Raw genomic sequence first — 22,664 nt, 5'->3', positions numbered from 1 at the left:
GTCATAAAAATTAAGAAAACCCAAACCAGACACGTACTTTGCCTTCAGTCACGTGGCCGGGTGCATGCGAGCCGAGAGTTGAACTCAGTCAGTCTGATTCCAGAACCTGGAATCTCAGCTACCTTGCTCTGCGGCTGTCATCCCAACCTCACTTCCCTGAGGGTACGTACAGCTTTAGAGTTGACGGGGCGCAGTTGAAGGGTATGAGTGCAGTTTGCATTTCTAGTAAAATGTTTGGTAGCAGTGGGGGAATGTCTTTTGAAGGCGGTTAGGAGGCCATTTAGGGGGCTACAGAACCGGGTAAGACTTGCGTGCACGCAGCAGCAATTGAGCTGGAGTGAAGAGGATTCACTTGAGAGTGAGCCTCCAAGCCCTGAGAAGGCAGTACCTGTGTCAGCCGTATAGACAGGAACATAAGGAAATGCCTTTACTCTCCTGAGAATTCTCTTCCACGTTTCTAAGGCTCTCAGCTTGGCCACACAGTGTAAATACCCTGAGTACGTTATCCTCATTGCCTGTTTTCCTCAACTTCTTTCTCATCCCAGAAGGAGAATGGACAGAATAACAAAGGTAAGTCATCTAGATTAACAATTTTTAAACAACACAATTGTGCCAAGTTTTGAGCAGTAGGCTAGGGACAGAGATGGCGAGAATTTGTGCATTTGGCAAACAAAGGCTTTAAAAGTTTACATTATTTTTAAATTTAAAAGATGAGAGTCTAAATATATACAAAGCGCTTTGCAATCAGGTCTATCTGGGATTCCCTGAGGCCCACTTTGCAGGACGGCTGGCCTTAGCTTGGTCTTAGGTATCAGGTGACTAAGCCACGGAGAGATGAAGAGAACGCAGGCAGTGTCCCAAAGGAACGCGGCTGCAGCAGCCCAGCCTGAAGACGCAGTGCAGCACGGGTGCGGGAGAATCATTTTAGTAGCTTCCACTTTGACCTTGAACTAGTCTAGTGGGGCCTTATTTCCGTAGCATTGGAGCACCCATCTTAGAAGCATTTCCATTTTTTGTATTCAGAACAGGAATTCCATTAAGGTATTAGTGGTTTTAGCATAAAAAGATGGTTTTCCATTATCAGTGGGGTTTTTTGTTTTTTTTGTTTTTTGTTGTTTTGTTTTGTTTTTGTTTTTTTACCAGAACTGTCCATTTTTCAGTAAGGTGAGAAAAAGTTTAGTTAATATGAAGTCAGTGGTCGCAGTTGTGGTTCTTTGCCTGAGTTCTGCCTTTGATCCTACATTATGAAAAGTGCTTAAATTCACGTTGGGAAGGGTGGATGATGATGTGTTTCATGCTTTGTAAGTTTTGGTGGCATACTCCTCAGTTCCCAGCAGGTGGCGTGTTCCCACACGAAACAGCACGTTTGGCAGTCTCACAGCGGGGCAGTTTCAGAGAGGATCTCAGAACTTCCTGTCATTGTTTTTCCATGTTTTTTTTTTTTTCAAGTTTTGTGGGAAAAAAAAGAGGGGGAAAGGAGTGTTAGTAAATCATTTAGCTCTTTGCTTCCAAATGAGCTGACAGACTAGTGATGCTTTAGATCTGACGCAAGGAGGGCGGGAGTAGCTTCAGATGAGGAAAGCCAGAGTGCTTCCTTCGCCTCGTGCGGCCTTGCGTCTCCCCCCGCACCGCAGTCCTGCTCAGGTGAATGGTTCTGGCCACTGGGCCACCCCTCCACCCCACACAGCTCCGAGGGACAGGCCCCATGATCCTTCACGGGGGAGCATCGGTCCGGGCCTGAGCACAGAAGAGCTGAGCCACAGATGTGGCCTCATGGGGTCAACATGGAATGCTCCAAGGGTCACCAGACTGTGGCCTGGAGCTCGCTGATGCTGCACTGTCCCCAGTAAAGTCATGCCCGAGCCGCAGGGCTCCCTTCAGCTCCTCAGGTCTACTCTCTGAAGAGTTAGTACGGTTTCCAGGCCAGTTTCCTCGTGTTCAGAACAGTGGGAATGCTTTCTTTTTTTCTTTCAATGTTTATTTATTTGAGAGAGAGAGAGCGAACGAGCAGGAGAGGGGCAGAGAGAGAGAGAGAGAGAGAATCCCAAGCAGGATCTGTCCTGTCAGCATGGAGCCCTGCTCAGGGCTCGATCCCATGAAGTGTGAAGTCATGACCTGAGCTGAAACCAAGAGTCAGACACTCAACCGACTGAGCCCCCCAGGCAGGCGCCCCAGAACGGGGAATTCTTAAATAGTGCTAGACCTTCGGCCCCGCCCTGCAGCTCCTGAAAATACACCCTTGCCCCACTATTTCTGTTTCTGTCACAACCTAGCAAACCATCTCAGGTTTAGCGCCGTAAAACACCAACACCCACTTCTCGTTAGCGCTATCACCTTGCACGGCCTGGGAATCGTGTGCTCAGGCATTGGTCCCTTGCATCTCATGGGTGCAGATGGGCCAGGCCGAGCCGTCCCCAGGGCTTCCTCACCCACGTGCACCTGGTGGCCAGTGCTGAGGCCCTCAACTGAAACATCTGCCTCTGTGACCTGGCCTTCCTTGTGGCATGGTGGCTGAGTTCCCAGGATGAATGTCCCCAGAGAGAGCATGTGGAAGCTGTGTCACCTTTTTTAAACCAGCCTCTCAAGGAACTCAGTGTCGTTTCTTTTGCATTCTCTTTATCAGAAGCGAATTCTTAAGGCCTGCTCACATTCAAAGGAATAATGACCTCCCTTCCACCTCATGATGGGAAGGAGTGTCAAAGACATGGCCGTCATACTTTAAAACCACTACCCCACCTGCATCCTTTGAGTTTCAGGAAGTTGCCCTAATTCTCCAGTAATCCTCATTCAGATTTGGTCTTTGGACCCCGAAGCATCGGCAGAGGGAAGGTGGTGGGAAACCTCCCTGATTCCTGAGTCTCAGCCAGCCCTTGTCACCCCAACATACCCTGCAGCTTTGGAGGATAGCTTTGTGCCAGGAACCAGTCATGTCTCTGAGAAGTGGCCCAGTTTTACAGATAGAATAAACCTGGGAGGGAGGGGGAGTGCAAGGGAAGAGCCCGTGTTTTTCTGCGGATCTTTCCTTTGGATTGCAGCAAGGAGACCGCGGTGTGTGAGCCTTCTTTAGGTTTGATTTTAATGGAGTTTTCTGAGGCTAGCCGAGCAGAATGTCCGCGGAATTGAGGCTGGCAGGCACAGTGTGTGTCCATGGCCACATAAGCCCCCCAGTGCGGTATCGCCATGGAGATCAGAGGTGAGCACCTCAGGGCCCTGGTTCCTGGGGGCCGGGGCCCAGACCCCATGTCAGGACAGCCCGTTGTCACCACTTTGTCCCCTCCTCCCACAGTTACAGCTGCAGTGACCACAAGGCACAGACATGCCCCCAATTTATTTGATTTCTAGACTTAGGTGTTTTTTTTTTTTTTTTTATGTTTTTATTTATTTCTAGGAGAGAGAGAGAGAGAGCATGAGCAGGGGAGGGTCAGGGAGAGAGGGTGTAACAGACTGAAACAGGCTCCAGGCTCTGAGCTGGCAGTCAGCACAGAGCCCGACGCGGGGCTCGAACCCACGAGCCGCGAGATCATGACCTGAGCGAAAGTCGGACGCTTAACTGACTAAGCCACCCAGGCGCCCCAACTTAGGTGTTATTTTTTACATTGAATGGTTGGGCAATATCATTATTCTGTGTATCTTGATAGGAAGGTTTCATGAGTAAGCTAAGCTTTCCATAAGCTTTTGAAGAAGGCAGGGAGAGTGCTTGGAGTGGAAAATTCTCTCAAAAGGAATTACATTTTAAAATGATATTTAGAATAAAAACTCAGGTTGGAAATACAGCTTATTATGGTCTTATTATTTTACCTCGCTGTCTAAAAAAAGTATAGAGGGGCGCCTGGGAGGCTCAGTCAGTTAAGAGTCTGACTCTTGGTTTCAGCTCAGGTCTTGATCTCCAGGTTCATGGGTTTGAGCCCCTTAGTGGGCTCTGTGTTGGGAAGTGGGCTCTCTTTCTGCCCTTCCCTTGCTCATACACGCTCTCTCTCAAATAAATAAATAAATAAACTTTAAAAAAAAAAAGGGTATAGAAATAGTATCTTTTTAGCATTTCTTCAGAAAATGAGCAACTAACTGTTTTTCTCGAGTTTAGAGCCCTAAATGGTATTTTTAAAATGATGACCTATGGAAACTAATTTGACAATAAACTATTTGTAAAAAATAAAAAAAAAAAAATAAAATGATGACCTATATTCATACATCTACATCATAACTTTGTTTATTCAGTACTTATGGATTAGCAAAATAGCAAAGAGCTGATTTATATCTGAACACAGAGAAGAAAGAGTATATCATATTATAAAGTTAGAGCAATTGATTTCAGATGTTAGAAAAATAGTTCCATGTATTTAAAATATATCATTTTGTCTTGAGCATCAAAGTGATCTCTAAAGTCAAATCTCGTCCACTGTTAAAAATAAAAAAAGCCAACGTACTTAAAGTAGAAATGCTGAGTGACAGCTTGATGGCTTGACCGTCACTTTTGCTAGCGTGTCATTGCTTGCTGGAATTATCAGAAAACTTCCTGTGACCTTAACTGACATTCTCTTACTTGTATACATCTCTTTGTTTAAAACTTGGGAGGTAGTTCTTTGGGTTTTTGTACAAATTCTGTCAGTAGCCTGAAGTATGAAATGGCTAAGACAGTTTCATTAATGTGACCTGGAATTTCTAGTAAGGCCTCTCTGCTCCAAGTTGAGCCCCGGTGTGGCAAGGGATGTTGACTTGGTAGTCTGTGTCTTGTGAAACTTTGTGAAGGAAAAAAGAGTCAAAGCTCTTTTTACTGCTCGGAAGTAAAGTTGAGATCTTGGAACTGCAAGCTGAGTAGCATACAGAAACGGCCAGGTCCTGCTAAGGTGTCCTCGGGGCGATGTCCCTGGAGAGCGGGCTCTTCTTCTGCCAAGGGGTGTATGTGAACTGGTCACAAATATTTCAGCCCAAGTGCCCACTCCTCTCCTTCCTGTGGCTGCTGGCAGTTAGGTGTCATTTTCCTCAGGTGTCCCATAATTTGAAATTGTCATCAATTCCAGCTCTGGGTCCCTAAGCAAAAGTGTCGCAAGTAATCTCTTACTATTAGTTAATTGCACAGTGACTTTCTGAGAAGAGCTCCTTTGTACAATCCCCTTTTGAGAGGGACGACTTTGGGGACTTTTTTTGTTTGTTTGTTAGAGAGAGAGCACAAGCAGGGGAGAGTGGGAGGAGGCAGAGGGGGAGAGACAGAGAATTTTAAGCCAGCTCCACGCTCAGTGCAGAGCCTGACGTGGGCCTAATCCCATGACCCTGAGATCACAACCCAAGCCGAAATCAAGAGTCGGAGGTCTAGCTGACTGAGCCACCAGGCGCCCCAGTTTGGGGACATTTATATTCATGATTTGTAAGATTATTTGCCCCAGTTAGTGGGTTTTGGGACTCCATCTTCTGCTACTTGGTACACGCTGAGAAAGTTCGCACAGATACTCTAATAGTCATTGCCATGAAGTAGAATTATGACTATCCTGTAGAATTTTTTTTTTTTAATTTTTTTATTTTATGTCTAGGAGAGAGAGAGATAGATAGCGTGAACAGGGGAGGGTCAGAGAGAGAGGGAGACACAGACTCCGAAACAGGCTCCAGGCTGTGAGCTGGCAGTCAGCACAGAGCCCGATGCGGGGCTCGAACCCACGATCCGCGAGATCATGACCTAAGCGAAAGTCGGACGCTTAACCGACTAAGCCACCCAGGCGCCCCTATCCTGTAGAATTTTTATTGTTGGAAGTTCTGGTTTATGTAATTTAGAATTTTGTACATATGAAAAAGCCTTAATACTGTTTAGGATAGGAAGATGGTAGTGACTCCTTCCTTCTCTCTAATATTTAAGGAAAAACTTGATAAATTTATTTCCATGGATGTTCTCCCAAGTTTCAAGTGCTGGATGTAAATTCATGCCACATGGCTTTTTTTTTTTTTTTTGAGAGTGTGGGGGACATGAGTGAGCAAGGGACAGAGAGAAGGAGACAGAGAGCATCCCGCACAGGCTCTGCACTGTCAGCATGGAGCCTGAAGTGGGGCTCGAGCTCAGTTGATGCGGGGCTTGAACTCATGATCCGTGAGATCATGACCTCAGCCGAAGTTCGATGCTTGACTGACTGAGCCCCCCAGGTGCCCCAATGTCAGATGACTTTTTAAAGTTATCCTTTAATACTGAGATTTGAAGGATGCTAAACAATAAGTAAGAGTAATATTAGTTCATTATTATGTGATATTTGAGGTTTTCATAGTTAAAATATTTTACTTCTACATATAATCACGAAACATGAAACTTCTTGAAATACAGTTCATGCGTGATCCTCATGGCTCTTTAGAACACAAATTAAGAGGAATAGATAATTTAGGACAGTGGGGCTCAAACTGTGATATGCATCAGAGCCACTTGAGGAGTTGGTTGACAATGTAGTTTTTCAGTCCCCACCCCATATCCATAAAATCAGTCTCTCAAAGTGAGGCTGGATCATCTTTTGGATGATTCAAATTTTGCATACTGCTGCTTTAAGTTTTAACCTTTGGTTTTTTTTTGAGTTATCTACTTGTATAGAAATAGATTTAGAGAATCTGACTGCTTTCCATAATAGCTACTGCTTATTGATCGCCTCTTGTGAGCCAGAATTGTGCTAGGCACTTTGAGTATGTCTGTTCATTTAATTCTCTAACTGACTTGTTTTTTGTATGTGTGCTTTTTTTAAATTGAAGTATAGTTGACATGTAGTGTCGTATTAGTTTCAGGTGTACAACATAGTGATTCGACAGTTCTGTATGTCACTCAGTCCTCGCCAGGATGAGCACAGTCCCCATCTGTCACCATACAATGTCATTACAGTATTATTGACCCTATTCCCGAGGCTGTACCATACTCACGATAACTCTTCAAGGTCATTAACATCATCTGCATTTTGTAGGTTAAGAAATGAAATCAGAGGGGCGCCTGGGTGGCTCAGTCGGTTAAGTGTCCAGCTTCGGCTCAGGTCATGATCTCACGGTTCATGGGTTCGAGCCCCGTGTCGGGCTCTGTGCTGACAGCTCAGAGCCTGGAGCCTGCTTCAGGTTCTGTGTCTCCCTCTCTCTCTGACCCTCCCCTGCTCATGTTGTCTCTCTCTCTCTCTCTCTCTCTCACACAAGTAAATAAAAACATTAAAAAAAAAAAAAAAGAAAGAAAGAAATGAAATCTGAGAAGTTAAGCATCTTGCCCAAGATGATCCAGCAAGAAAGTGGTAGAGCAGAGGCTTGAGCCCAGGTCTTTATGATTTTAAAATCTCTCTGTGTATGGATGAAATGTGTTCTAAAATGATGACTTTCAGTATTACACAGTGCCTGATCAGGAAAAGAATGGTTAGCTTGGATTTGTGGGCATCGTCATTTCCTTCCATCCAAACTTAGCCTCTGGAAGGGGGGATGGAGGATGGGGCAAAGGAGTGCGGACACTGAAAGAGATCCATGGTTCCAGCCGTGTTCAGGGTGGCTTGGCCATCAAGTGCTGTCCCTGGTGCACAGTCCCAGAAGACAACCCTAGAATCTTCCAAGCTTGCCTGCTCTAAGGCCCAAGTGGGGTGGTTTGTGCTTTGTCAAGCTGGCAGACCGAGCACCTGGAATCTTGCCTAATTCTGGATTCTAGGCTCCTCAGCATTAGGCAAGTAACCTAACCTTTACCTAAAATGAAGAATTGGCCTGCAGATACGAATCACTCCCAGACGACCTCATGGGGCAAAAACAGAGGAAAAGATGTAGGTTTGGTTCACCCAGTTGGTGAGCTGGAAGAAATACTGAGTTTCTTTCTTTCTTTCTTTTTTTAATATTTGTTTATTTCTGAGAAAGAGAGAGAGAGACAGCGTGAGCAGGGGAGGGTCAGAGAGAGAGGGAGACACAGAACCTGAAACAGGCAGTCAGCACAGAGCCCAATGTGGGACTCGAACCCACAAACTGTGAGATCATGACCTGAGCCAAAGTCGGACACTTAACTGACTGAGCCCCCCAGGCGCCCCTGAGTTTGTTTCTTGTACACAGAGAGAGCAACTACAAGAAAGAGCACGGGGCTCAGTCAAGGAGATAGATTGTGTGGGGAAAACCAGTGACGATTCAGTTGAACTACCAGAGACCAGAAATTGAAAATCAGTGGTCACAGAGCACTTTGTAATTAAATGTATCAGGAAATAGAAGTAACCTGTTAAACACAAATAATATCAAGTTCATTGTGACTGCAAAGCATTCTGAAGGTTGGCACGATACTGCCTTGAGAAAAGTATAATTTTTTATTTTGTGGGGGTTTTTTTTCTGTTGCTTTGTTTTGCTTTAATATAAATCGTCTTCCTAGAACTGTCGCAGCAGCTCCACCAGCAGCTGATAGAAGCCGAGCGTAGGTCAATGACGTACCTGAAGCGGTACAATAAGATCCAGGCGGACTACCACAATCTCATCGGGGTCACGGCAGAGCTGGTGGACTCCCTGGAGGCCACGGTCAGTGGCAAGATGGTAAGGAAGATCCGCCTCTGCTCGAGTGTCTGTTGGGAGCTAGAGCCGAGTTGAGGGCCTGGGCTGTGTAGATAATGGGATCCCCGGCCCCTCCCAGCCAGTGACACCAGCCAGAGCTTCACAAAGCCAGCCGCCAAGGAGACGCGCTGACACCCTCGCCCGTGATTGTGCTGCCCGCAGTGTTTTATCCGTCTTTCCTGGCATCTTTATTTCTCTACCTTATTCTTCACATTGGCAAACAGTAAATTGTCTGGCAACAGAAAAACAATAATATGGGAGTGGCATAAAAACGAGGGGGAAATAGGCTGCTTGTATAAAAGAAATTTATAGATTTTCACATATCGATTTTCTGTCTAGCCACCTTTCTGAACTCTATTCATCTGATAGATTCTGTTGGTTGATTCCGCCGTATTCTAGACTGGCAGTCATGTCATCTTCAGATAATGCTTGTTTTATGTTGTGGTTTCGTTCTTTATAGTGACTCTTTTCTCCATAGCATACAGGCACTGTTGACCATGGGGCTTTAGCAGATAATGGGCCTCCTTCTGATTCCTGACTTCAATGGGAATGACTCTAGTGTTTCACTTACTAAAGAATTAGAAGTAGAGGGCGCCTGGGGGGCTCAGTCGGTTAAGCGTCCAACTTCAGCTCCGGTCATGATCTCACGGTTTGTGGGTTCGAGCCCCGCATCAGGTTCTGTGCTGGCAGCTCAGAGCCTGGAGCCTGTTTCAGATTCTGTGTCTCCCTCTCTCTGTGTCCCTCCGCCACTCATGTTCTGTCTCTCTCTGTCTCAAAAATAAACTATAAAAAATTTTTTTAAACAAATAAAAAATTAGAAGTATAATAAAACCTCTTTGTAGAAATATACATTTTCTTTAAAAGTGGAATAATCAGCACATGGAATTTTAAGAAATAACGCAAAGAGATGCGTGGCACAGTTTGCCCAGTTCCCCCCAAGGTAACATTGTGCACAACTATGTGTTGGTACCACAGCCAGAGCATTGACATTGATCCAGGCTATCGATCTTATTCTGATTTCTCCAATTTTGTGCTCTTGGGTGTGTGTTAAGTTCTGTATAATTTTATCGCCAGTGTAAGTTTGTGTATTAAAAGGACACCTGGCCGGCTCAGTTGGTAGAGCACGTGACTCTTGATCTCAGGGTCGTGAGTTTGAGCCCCACATTCAGTGTAGACATTACTTAAAAAATAAAATAAAAAAATTTTTAGTAGCTTAAAAATATGACTATGAAATATGTATTATAGAAAAACTTAAAAATAGAGAACCGCACAAAAATAAAATTACCTGCAGTCACATCACTCAGTAATAACCCGTGTTGGCATTCCACACTTGTAGCAGCGCCTGGCCACACTGGATGGACTCTGGTTCACACAGTCTTCTAATCTGTTTTCCTGATCGCTCAGTTGTACATTCTGGAAGTCATGAGGTATTCGACCAGCCTCACTGTTAGTGGCTCCAAGTCCGTCATGTGGCACTGCCACACTTCATTTAGCGTCCAGTCCCCGTGGTCAGACGTCTATGTTGCTTCCAGCCTTTCACTTTCATAAATTGTAAATGTAGTGGGAGGAGATGAGCCTCTGTTACATTTAAAATTTTTAATTTAATTTATTTTTTAAGATTTCGTGTTTTAGTAATCTCTGCACCCAACATGGGGCTCAAACCCACAACCCCAGGATCAAGAGTTGTATGGGCCACTGACTGAGCCAGCCAGGTGTCCCTGTTATATGTTTTTAAAGTTGATTTTCTCTGTTGAAATCTATGGTAAGGTCCTCTGGGAAGGTTTTGTTCGTCTGATTCCACTGGTAGTTCTTACCTTGCCAGTCCTGGGTATTATCACTAACATTTGTATTTGTTTGCAGATTTGATCAATGAGAAGTAGTGTCTCAGGATTTAAATATACATCACATTCCTTACACGTGACACTGAACATTTTTTATATGCTTCTGTCATTCATTGAACAGATTTATTGCGTGCTTACTATGCGCCAGAGCTTCCCTGTTCTAGGCCTGTGGGATACAGCAGGCAACGAAACAAAGATCCTTGACCTCAGGGAGCATACATTCCAGTAGGGGCGAGAATAATAAACAGTAAACATAAACACAGTAGATAATAAATTACGTCCTCGTGTGTTAGAAAATGACAAGTGTTGTGAGGAAAAAAAGGAACAGGCTGAAGGAGACCAGGGTTTGTGGGGACGTATGTATATGGGCCGGGGGCACTTTTAACTAGGCAGGCAGGGTGAGCGTCATTTGAGCGCGCCGGTGGAAGGGGAAGAGGTGAGGGAATTAGTTTCGCAGCCCTCTGGGATTCTCCCAGAATTCTGGGCCAAAAGAAGAGAATGCAGAGGACCGAAAGCGGAGTGTGCCTCTCCCAGCGAGGGAGGGGGAGCGGCACCCAGCAGGCCGGGGCCTGGGGCCCATTGTTAGGATGAGGCTCTACTATGAGTAAACTGGGGCGCTGAAGTGGGGTGGCGTGGCTGGCATGCTGTGGAAGGCTTACCTGCCGTTGTTTTACAACAGTCCTCAGAGGGCCGGAGGAAGCAGGGGGAGCGGCTGAGGGGCTTGCGGTCACTGGGGGAGACCTGGCGGCGGCGGTGGTGATGGCAGCCAGAGCCAGAGAGGTGGCCCTCTGGGTGTGTTATAAGATGGAGCCAACGGCGTCTCGTGCTGAACTGGACCTGGGCGGGGGCGTGGGGGTCGAGGAAGACTCCAGGTTTTTGGCCTAAGCTGTGGGAGGCCAGTGGTGCTGCCATCTGTGTCGGGCGAGGCCTGGGGCAGAGCAGGTTTGGGGGAAATCAGGAATACAGCTACAGCCGTGGGCATCCCTGGTAAGACGCGGGCCACTCACAACTCGTCTTTTGTAAATATTTTCCTTAGTTTGCTTTTTGGTTTTTAAATTAGTGTTTCTTAAGTTAGTAAAACTTACGTGTTTATGCAGTCCAGTCATTTTATCAGTTTTTCCCTTTGTTCATCCTGCCTTTTCATGTTAGTAAAGAAGCTTTTCCCACTAAGGGAGCCAGAATATTCACCGTGATTTTTTTCTGTTGGTTATTTTGCTTGGTTTCGATTGTTTTAATTTTACCATTAAACCTTTAATCCATAAGGAATTTATTTTTTTTAATAGTTTTTATTTATTTTTCAGACAGAGACAGAGCATGAGTGGGGGAGGGGCACAGAGAGAGAGGGAGACACAGACTCTGAAACAGGCTCCAGGCTCTGAGCTAGCTGTCAGCACAGAGCCCGTTGTGGGGCTCGAACCTACGAACTGAGAGATCGTGACCTGAGCCGAAGTTGGACGCTTAACCCACTGAGCCACCCAGGTGCCCCCATAAGGAATTTATTTTGATAGGTGATACAAGAAGGAAATTTATCCCCCCCACCCCCACGCAAAGATAACCGTTTGAGCCAGAACTATTTACTTCTTTCCTCACTAATTTGAATGGCTACCTTCATCATGTCGTAGGATTTTAATGTTTTCCATTGATCTGGCTATTCTTAACCTACTAATGCATTGCATCTTTTACTATAGTAGCTTTTTAATATGTTTTAGTATCCTGCCCTGAAAGCCTCTCTATTCGTGTGAAATCATAGCCCACACGCTGCTGAAGGCTGCCTGGGGTGGCTGCTAGCTGGGTGGGTGGCCACGTGCTGACAGAGGGTGCAGAGGGGATGGTCGGGTAAAGACCATGGGTAGGTTTATAGACTGTTCTTAGGAGCCCTTGATTTGTCCTGTAGTTAATGAGGAGCTTTTGAAATATTTACCTTAAAAATTAGACTTTTTAAATTAATTAGTTATTTTTTTTTTAGTTTTAAAAATAGCATGTGTTGACTTTAATACAGAAAAGCATTAGAAAGAAAACAAACATGGCTTCTATAGCCTCTGTTGACAAAAACATGCACATAATTAGAAGGTTCAAACAATGTAGAAATAAATAAAAAGAAAAGCATATGCCTTCCTTTGCCTTCTCTCCTATTAAAAATAGCTACCTAATCCTGGAGTGCCTCGTCCAGCCACAGTCGATATGGCAGCAGGTGTGGCATGCTGAGCAGACACTGGCACGTGAGCGCCTGCTGGAGAGCGTGAGCAGGGCCCGCAGACCGCCGGGCAGGGAGAGAGAGGGCAGACAGCAGGGCCAGGGACTAGACTTGTAACTGGCTTGTTTTTGTTTATTTGCTTGTTTTTAATGTTTATTTATTTTTGAGAGAGAGAGAGAACGTGACCAGGGGAGGGGCAGAGAGAGAGGGAGACACAGAAGCAGGCTCCAGGCTCAAAGCTGTTGGCACAGAGCCCGATGCGGGGCTCGAACCCACAGACTATGGGATCATGACCTGAGCCGAAGTTGGACGCTTAACAGACTGAGCCCCGGGTGTCCCTATAACTGGCTTGTTTTTAATGTAAAAAAAAAAAAAAAAAAAACACATTTGTGGTAACAAATTGGAATAAGTCAGAGTAGTCTATTGTATGGAGCCAACCCCCCCCCACCAGTTTCTTAGTGTCACTTCTTCATTGGTATTCAAGATTAACATTTGCTTGTGTCTTATTTCAGAACATTTCTAGGCATATGCACGTGTGTGTTCATGTGTGCGTGCAGCCTGCGTGTACTTGGGATCATACGACCTATTATTCTGAAACTTGCTACTTTATTTTCAGTATGTCTTGAAGATCTTTCCACATGGCTTCATTGCCCTCATTCCTTTCTAGGCTTGAACATTATATCATTGTGAGAGTGAATTATAATGCGTCAGATCTCTGATGCTGAACGTTTAGATTTTATGTCCGCCATAACAAACAAATGTTCCAATGAACATTCTTCTGTATACTGTATACCTTTGAAAACAGGTAAGGTAAGATCATAAGAGTGGAATTGTTAGGTCAGAGGTTATGGGCATTAACATTTTGATAGATGTTGCCACTTTATTTCTCCTGAGATTTCAACGATATCTACCCAAATCCCTGGGAGTTGATCTCTATCTGTGTTTACTTCTCCGCACACTTGCCAACACTAGACACGATTATACTTTGGACTGATTATACTTTGAACTCTTTCCCGGTTTGAGAAGTAAAACTTGGTGTTCTGAATGTTTCAATTTACATCTCTTTAATTATGGATGAGGCTGAATATATTTTCATATATTTGTTGGCCATTTATACTTTGTCTGCTGTCTATTTGTGTCCTTTCCTCATTCACCTGTTTTAAGCAAGAAAGTGACATGATCAAATTTGCTTGTTAACGAATTGGTTCTGTGAGCAGTTCCAAAAGTCAAAGGAGAAGACAGTTTTAGAAGTAAAGGGTTTATGCAAAGTCTCGGAAGCCACAGTGTACTTTAGAAGACTAGAACTTAAGAGCGTCCGATGATTTTGACACATAGAAGGCCAGTGGTGGTGGCTTCTGCCATGTAAGTTTCCACAGAATGATGCGGCTGGCAGCCTAATTGCAGCGTTTTGGGAGGTCCAGGGGAAGTGAGACAGGAAATGTGGGCTGTTCTCTCGAGCACCTTGGCTGTGAAGGAAGAATCCTGGCAGGGTGCTTGATAGATGGCGACCTAGGGTAGAGGAAGAGGAATGTACTTTTTAAATCTGAAATATATTTGGATGTGTTTTCAGGCTGTAGGTGGTGAAAGGTTGTAAAAGGAAAGGTTAAAAATGCAGGGTGAAAAAGGAACCTTTGCATTTCGATACTGTGAGAATTCAGAGGAAATGGACGCAGGCCGATGGGGGCAGTGCCACCTGGAAAAGGGGCGACGCTGGGTCTGAGTCGCTCTGCATAAGCTGAGTGTCGAGGGATGAGCAGGCGTCTGCCGTGGGTGGACACAGCCTTCGATGTGTCTGAAGCCGACCAGGACTTTCCAGTGGGTAGACGGAGTCCTCCGAGGAGAGGGTGTGCTCCATGTTCCCAGCGCTTTCTAACCTGTGAATGGGTGGAGGGGGCCTCGCATGGGGACCCCTGAGTGACGGTGGGAGTTCACCACTTGGCATGGGAGGCTGGGGAAAGGGAGGTTCCCCTCTCGCAGTCAGGCATGGGGGGAAAATCTCTGGAAGAGAGCAAAGCGGTTAATAGTTACCTCCAGGGATTGGTTTGCAGGGAAGGATGGGACTGGGGAGAGGTTGGGGCACTTGTGCATTTGAAATGTACATTCTCTTTATAAAAAGAAAAGGTGTAGAATGAAAAGAAAAAATCCTGAGTTTCCCACCTGAGAGGCTGTGTCCTGAGTCACAGTAGCTAACGAGCAGGTGGGAGACACGCCCAAGAAAGGCCGGAACAGGGTGGCCTTGACGGGAGAGGCAGCGTAGACGCCCACCTCAGGCACTCGATAAAAATGTCTCTGTCATGCATTGAGTAAACACATACGCAGCCACCTGGCATGTGCCTGGCACAGGCGTGATCTCATTCACCCTGTCGCCGTGACCCACAGAGGCAGACATTGTTCATCTCACTCGACAGGTCACAAGGCAAGGGGCAGAGCTGCTCGCTTTCCCGAGTCTTGGGCTTGAGCCCAGATCTTTAGATTTGAAGGCTGGCATTCTTTCGACCACATCGTTGGGCACCGGATTGACTCGATTGCTTGCATTCATATACACACACACAAATGGCTTAAAGTCTGTTCATTTTACATGACAGTGGGGGTACATCTAATGGAATTAGGTAGTTTAAAATATGATACCATGATCATACCTGTAGCATGTTAGCAGTTTTTTCTGTCAGGCTCGGTGCTTTGGCTCCCAAGAGCCCCTGGTTTAATGCAAAATTCCATCTCCATACTTTCCAGAAAGCCCTGTGAGAGACAGCTCTGATCATTGCCGGGGGCCCCCCATGTCCTCTCACCAGCCACCCTCGTGTCCTCTTTGCAGATCACGCCAGAGTACCTGCAGAGCGTGTGCGTCCGCCTCTTCAGTAACCAGATGCGGCAGAGCCTGGCCCACAGCGTGGACTTCACGAGGCCTGGGACGGTGAGGCTCTGTGCCCCGGGTCTGCCCCCCGAATTTAAAACGAGACTAGGCGTGCCTGGGAGGCTCAGTCGTTGGGCATCCGACTTCAGCTCAGGCCATGATCTCACAGCTAGTGAGTTCTAGCCCCACATCGGGCTCTCCACTCTTAGCACAGAGCCCACTGCAGATCCTCTGTCTCCTTTCTCGGCTCCTCCCCTGTGCTCTCTCTCTTTCTCTCTCAAAAGTAAGTAGAATTAGCCTGACAGAGGCACCTGGATGGCTCAGTCAGTTAAGTGTCCACCTCTTTTTGATTCAGTTCATGATCTCCTGGTTTGTCAGTTCAAGCCCTGTGTTGGGCTCTGTGCTTACACTGTAGAGTCTGCTTGGGATTCTCTTCTCTTCCTCTCACCCTGTCCCTCCCCTACTTGTGTGTGCTCGCTCTCTCTCTCTCTCTCTCTCAAAATCAATAAATAGACTTTAGCCTAACAAAAAAAGAAAAAGAAAAAAAGAAAGAAGGAGCAAGGGAAAATAACATTCAGGAATCCGTGTTTCAGCTGGCTTCAGGGGTCTATAAACTCCCAGAAGGAAAAGAAAGCTGTGTTTGAAGAGGGAGCAGCGGGGCGCTGGCCTCCTAGGCGTGCCGGGAGAGGCGCGGGCTGCTCCTCCATTTGGAGCCCTTTGGTGCCAACGGCTGGTACCAGTTATCAAATCAATGGGAAAGGAAGGAAATTCATTCTTTTTTAAAGACATAACTGCCATATTGGAAGTTGTACAGTCGAAGGCAGGCGCTCTCTTCTTTTTCTTATTTAACTTTTTACTTGGAATAATTGCAGACTTACAAAAAGTTGCAAAAATAGCACAAAGGATGCTTGTATACCCTTTATCCACATTTGGTGAGTGTTGGCATTTTATCCATTTATTTACTTTGCTACACACACAGGCTGCTTTCTGAGCCATTTGAGAGTAAGTTACATATATTATGGCCTTGTATTCCTAAATACTTCAGTGTAGAGTTCATTTCTTAATAGAGATATTCTCGTATGTACAAGGATCAACTTCAGTAAGTTTAAGATTTTTATGATACTTTAATCTGTGCATTTTCCAATTTTGTCAGTTGTCAATGTTCTTTATAGGTGTTCCCCTGTTTAAAAAACAGAACATTTCTCTTCTTGTGTTTCATTTTTCCTCATGATTGGATTCAGGGTTTGCATCCCAGGGCAAAGTATTACATAGGTGATATTGTGTCCTTCTGAAGATACATCTCAGCTGGAGGCAGATGGTGTGGAGTTGGGGTTCTTAGCCAGGGGAGTGAGTATACCCATGTCTCCTGAGGATGTTTTCAACGTTCCTGAACCCATTTCCTGGGGGCACACCCCAGCCTGCTGCCTGGGCCCCAGGCCGAATGGCAGAGCCAGATCTGTACAAGTAGGGAGAAGGCGTGAGGGATCCTGAGGCCCCCCAACCATGGGTCAGAGCTGCAGCTTTTAATTAAGGGGAAGGGTTTGCACAATAATATTAAGGTCTTCATAAGCAGAGACATTTTTTAGTATTAAGAAAAAAGTGTCTAAGCTACGTCATTCTCGAGTAGGTTTGAAACAGCTTATTGAGGAAACATACAAATATGAGAAATTGGAAAGAAGTAAACTGTGGTTAGAACTCATGGAAACAGAAAGTAGAGTAGTGGTTGCCAGGGGCTGGGAGGGGGGCGGGGAGAGAGGTTGGTCAAAGGGTGTAACTTTTGGTTATGAGATGAATAAGCTCCGGGGATGTAATGTATAGTGTGGTGGCTATAGTTAACAGTGTTGTACACTTGAAGGTTACTAAGAAAGTAGATCTTAAATGTTCTCACCACACACACAAAAGTATGTGAAATGATGGATGTGTTAACTAACCTTATTGTGGTAATCATTTCACAATATTTACATGTATCAATTCATCACCTTGCACACCTTAAATGTACACAGTGTTATATGTCAACAACATCTCAGTAATGCTGAGGTCGGGGTGGTGGGGAGGGGGCCAGAAATTGTGGTTAAGAGAAAATGAGGGTAGGGCGACACAACATGTGGCTATGGCTAGTATGAAACAGAAGCTGCTGGACGCTCGAAGAAGCAGGCACAGATCCGGCTCTGAGCTTCCTAGCGGCCTGTGCAACAGGGGCACGTGAGCAGTTACATGATATACTTACTTACAAGGGAAGAGAGATGGTTATGTAATGTTTATTACATATATTTGTGTATCTCACTGCACCTACAATGGTACATGGCCTGCACACACAACTCAGGAAGCACAGCAGTGGAATGAATGCGTGCGAGTCACATTCCCCACACAGACCTTTCCAGAGCCACTGATGTGCTCTCTGTGCACGTGGGACGGTCCGTTTCTGTTGTGGGTCTTCACAGAAAGGACACAGTAACGTGGTGGAGAGTAAGTGTCCTTGACCTGCTCACAGAAGTTTTGTAGAGCCGTTGGTTGTGGTGGCCTCACCACCCACGGGCACGTGGTTATAGGAGCTGCACGGTCTGTGCTTCAGGATGTGGCCCCAGGCCGTAGCCTGCAGAGAGCTTTGGGAATCACCCATCTGTGTGTGTGGCGGTGGGGCATCGGCCATTTTAAAATGTCAGTAAAGCACACAGAGATGTCGGGGTCTCAGAAAACCCACTTCCCTGGGCGCTTGTGGGGCTCCATTGGTTAAGAGTCCAACTTTGGCTCAAGTCACGATCTCACAGTTCGTGAGTTCAAGCCCTGCATAGGGCTGTCTGCCCTCAGCACAAAGCTCACTTCGGATCCTCTGTCCCCCTCTCTCTCGACCCCCTCCCCCACTCATGCACATGTGTGCATGCTCTCTCTCTCAAAAATGAATAAACATTTAAAAAACTTTACTTCCCTCAGGGCCCTCCAGGCTGAGGAGCTTCATGCCACATCCCCGAGGACTGGCTGAGTGGACCCTCTGTGTGCCCTGTATGCTTAGCCGTAGGTCAGCTAAAGAGCAGAAAGTTTGCCAGAAATGATGGCTTTCTGGCAGTAATTAGCATAACCGGATCTGTGTCTGACAGGACCATTCCTTTCCTCCCTGCCTGCCGCTTATTAGTTCAGCAAATACTTAGTGGTTTTCAGGTCTGTGTTATAAAATCCCATCCTGTCTTACATATACAGGCATCCTTATATTTCCATTTTCTGTTGGCAGAGTGACGCATCGGGCTTATTTAAAATGGATATCATGTTAATAAGGAGCAGTTAAAAGGGGGGGCACAGTTGGGGCACCTGGGTGGCTTAGTCGGTTAAGCGACCGACTTTCGCTCAGGTCATGATCTCGCGGTTTGTGGGTTCGAGCCCCGCGTCGGGCTCTGTGCTGACTGCCAGCTCAGAGCCTGGAGCCTGTTTCAGAGTCTGTATCTCCCTCTCTCTCTGACCCTCCCCTGCTCACGCTGTCTCTCTCTCTCTCTCCTAGAAATAAATAAAACATTTAAAAAAAAAAAATTGGGGGGGCACAGCATATCTGATATTTGATCCCGTTAGACATTAATTTTTTGTCAAGAGACTAGTGCTACCATCCTTCCCTCTTACGGCCGTATTAAGGTACAGATTCTAGGCCTTAGAAACGAGAGGAGAGACCATGAGCTCTGCTTGTCTTACTTCCTAACCATTTTCTTTCTCCTGACTCACTGACTTAGGAACAGACCATAAAAGCTACAAACCATCTTTTATTATTCCCATAGGTTTCTGTATAAGATGATAAAAAGTGAATATGAGTCATTGTAGAAGTAGAACATTGTTGTAAAAGTATAACAGAACATGGTTGACTAAGATGTCTGCAGTCCATATATAATAACAGATTTATAAGGGATGAAGAGGAAATGAGGGTGCAGTTTAGAGGGGATGCCTTGTGGTCGAATGGTATGATTTAGAAGAGAAGGGTCGCTTTCTTATTTGTCAGGAATATAAGTTCAGTGCTAGGTCCAAACAGAATGCCATCGGTTTCAAGATAAAGAGGCGGCCACGAACCAGCTCCCTTTTAGTGTGATCCTTGATTAGCTCCTCCTCAGTGTTGGTCGACCTTGACTGTTTGAATTCACTGTACCCTGTAAAAGAGCTGGGCCGGGTCCATCAGAACACTGCTGGTGTCCATAAAGTTTAGTACGTTTGATACTGGTTTTTAAATCTGGCTGTTAAGAGTCTGGTCTTCTGCAACCTCACTCGCTGTTGAAAGTTCAGAAGGACTGAGTAAATAACACTCTTCTGACCCCCGAGTTCCAAACTGCTTGAAAAATAGGACAAAAGAATAAAGGAAAGAGGAGTTGATATTGCCATTAACTCTGATGAAGCTTATATGAGAGAATGTGGATTTTATTTGTAGATAGGTGGGTTTCCTATGTTTAAACCCGGGAATTAAAGAAATGTGACTTCCCAGTCATGGCCAGCTCTGGCCAAGCCCCTCCCCTCCACCAACACCACGGGGACCTGCGGGGCTGACCTCTGCTCCCTGGGGTGGGGGGCACTCATCCCCTCTGGGGAAGCAGGGAACAGGGCAATGCGTGCCCAGTTCTCTCCCAAACGCACAAATCCAGAAATGAGTGCAGGGCCCTGCGGAGGAGACACCAAGAGTGGGGCCTCATTCATGTCCAGATGACGGTGTCTAAGCCTCCACTCACATTAGTGGAGCTAGCGGTCAAATGCGGATGTTCCCAGAAAGATTAATAACGATGGGATTGATATTTTGCAAAGAGAACTCTCCTAGGTGGCCTCTTCTGGTTTGATTGCCTGGTGCCACCCCAACCCCAGGGGTGTCATTCTGCAGGCCTTACCAACCCAGGCTCCCAACTATGGGGCTGAGTATCTGCTGGGATGCAAGATAAATCTGATTTTATATTCTCAGCAATCATAATCGTAAGAAGAGAAGCTTCTCCCTCAGGGCACAAGAGGTAGGAATTTTTTCTTTTCTTTTTTTTTTCTTTTTTAGTGTATTTATTTTTTCAGAGAGAGAGAGGGAGAGGGAGAGAACAGGGCAGAGGCAAAGAGAACAAGAGAGAGAATCTCAAGCAGGCTCTACTCTGTCAGTGCAGAGCCGACACGGGGCTTAAACTCAAACCGTGAGAACATGACCTGAGCTGAAATCAAGAGTCTGATGCTTAACCTACTGAGCCACCCCAGCGCCTGTTTTCTAAGATTGCATGAAAGATACACAAATGTGCCCATTGGAAAATACATAAGAATCTAACAGCAAAGTAAACACAAACCACTTCTTCCCTCACACCCACCCCATCTCCTCTGCCTCCATAGGTAACCCTGTTGACTGCTTCCTATTCATCCTTCCAGACCTTTAAACGGTATATAGAGTTAAGGTGTTTATTATACAGTTCACTCTGCAACTGTCTCTTGGAACTTGGTACATTTTAAAGAATTTTCTGTGTCCTTCTGGATTTATTCACATTTTCCTTATCTTTTAGAGTTTTAACTTGAGAACAGCAGCGTGATACATTTGACCATTCCTCTAGCAAACCTCGAAGTGGCTTTCCCATTTTTCGCTGTTTCTAATGGTGATGCAAGCACACACCTTCCGTGCCACAGAATAGCCTGTGAAAGCACCATGGTTTGTCTCTCTCCTTATTCCTCTGTGTGTGCTGGGCGAGCACAAATATGTAGAGACAGCCCAGGAGAGGGGCGCTGGGGCTGACGGCAGAGAGGGAGCTTCCATCCCAGGGCAGGAGTGGGGGGTGGGGGTGGGCTGAGCACGATACAGAGTCCAGGGCATAGCCCCGTGGGCAAATCCCAAGCTCCTCCTGGTGGTACCTGTGGGTTTGGGGGTTCATTGGCTGGGGAAATTTCCCTTTAAGTGTATCCTTATTTGGAAAAACAGCTCATTTGGGAATGAACCCTTTTTTCAAAACTCTCAAGGAAACCCCACTGGGAGAATAGGTTAAAATACTGCCAGATGTGACTACATTATATATATATATTCAAGACCCCAGACACATGGGTCTTAGAAAGCATTTACTTCCAAATCAGCCATCTTTCTCAGCACTAAAAACCCACAAGGGGCTGGGACTGGCCGTGGCAGTGGCGGTGGTGACCCTTTCTCGGGATGGCCTTGTGCAGTTGCTCAGGAAACATTGCTGTGGCATTGTTTTGCAGAGGAGGATGCTTCTGAAAGCTTCCTGTTGTGTGGACCATGGCTCTGGCTTGAAGTTCAGCACCTTCAGCCCTTTACTTTCTCCATTCCGTAGCTTTCAGAAGTCTCGGCAAGATGCCTGCCCTTTGCGTTTCTACTGCCTCAAGGCAGCCTTTCTGGGTCTGGTGCTCACCGTCTTGAGGAGGACTTGCCTCCCTCGCCCCACTCTCCCAGCTACACCTCATACCCCAGTGCCCATCGCGCACTTGAACTGGCCTTGGTGATGTGAGGGTTGACCCGATCTCAACCAGCTGCCAGGACCATGACTGGCAGAGAGTGTACCATCAGCTCAGATTTTTCTTCTGACTCCCAGACCCAAACTCACAAGCCTTCTCCCTGTGAATGTCTGACAAGGACATCATTTCTATGTCCAAAAACAGGCTCGTCGTTTCCTCCAAATGGGCGATCTCCCCTCCTGTACTTCCTGTCTCAGTGAATGACGCTCCAGAGAACACCTGGGAATCATCAAAATCATCGAAACCTCTTCCCTCTCTTTTGCTCCGTGTTCAGGCTGTCCTTGGGATCTGAGTGGCTTCCTTCGTCCTGCCCCACATCTTTGTTCATTTGTGTTTGTTCAGGCTCTTCCTCTTCTCTCCTGGCTAAAGCAACATTTCCTAACCGGTCTCAGTCTCAAAGCTCTCACCTGACTGATACTCATTCACACGAGTGCACGGGTGACCTTTCTGGTTTCGTCTTATTTATTTATGCCCTCAAGTTTCAGGAAGGATTTAGGTACATCCAGTCATCGATCATGTTACCGTCTTGCTCAATACCTGTCGTTGCCCCAGGTCCAGAGTGCTCAGCATGGAGTGCACGGGCTTCTGTGATCTAAGGCCCATCCCTCTCACTCTCAGCTCTGCTCACAGAAAGCCCGAGAACCCCCAGCACCGCCCGCGCTTCTCCTAGTGCGCATGTTGCAGGCACCTTGCCTCGCCCTGGGCTCTCCGATGCCTGCAGGCTACTGGGTGCTGAGGCAGGGCCCAGGGTGGGTCCCTCAGTGGCCCAGTGAGCTGGAGAGGCTCTTGCCCGAGAAGCTTCAGAGGAAATGACTGGCACATTCAG

The 22,664-nt window shown here is 46.3% G+C and overlaps 1 protein-coding gene across 6 annotated transcripts in view; it reads left to right on the top strand.

Moving 5' to 3' along the window:
• Positions 1 to 22,664, top strand: part of ARMC9 (armadillo repeat containing 9) — a 152,034-nt gene that overhangs the window by 23,232 nt on the left and 106,138 nt on the right. For all 6 annotated transcript variants that reach the window (XM_039234578.1, XM_039234576.1, XM_039234575.1 and 3 more), the window contains 3 exons: positions 546 to 570; positions 8,330 to 8,487; positions 15,356 to 15,454. In XM_039234578.1, coding sequence (XP_039090509.1) covers positions 546 to 570; positions 8,330 to 8,487; positions 15,356 to 15,454 — 282 coding nt within the window. The remainder of the gene's footprint in view (positions 1 to 545; positions 571 to 8,329; positions 8,488 to 15,355; positions 15,455 to 22,664) is intronic.

Source organism: Hyaena hyaena, unplaced genomic scaffold, assembly GCF_003009895.1.
Source record: "Hyaena hyaena isolate Hyena2069 unplaced genomic scaffold, ASM300989v1 scaffold_86, whole genome shotgun sequence".
Taxonomy (NCBI): Eukaryota; Metazoa; Chordata; class Mammalia; order Carnivora; family Hyaenidae; genus Hyaena; species Hyaena hyaena.
The sequence above is the reverse complement of the archived record's forward strand: the minus strand, read 5'-3'. Positions and strand labels throughout refer to the sequence as shown.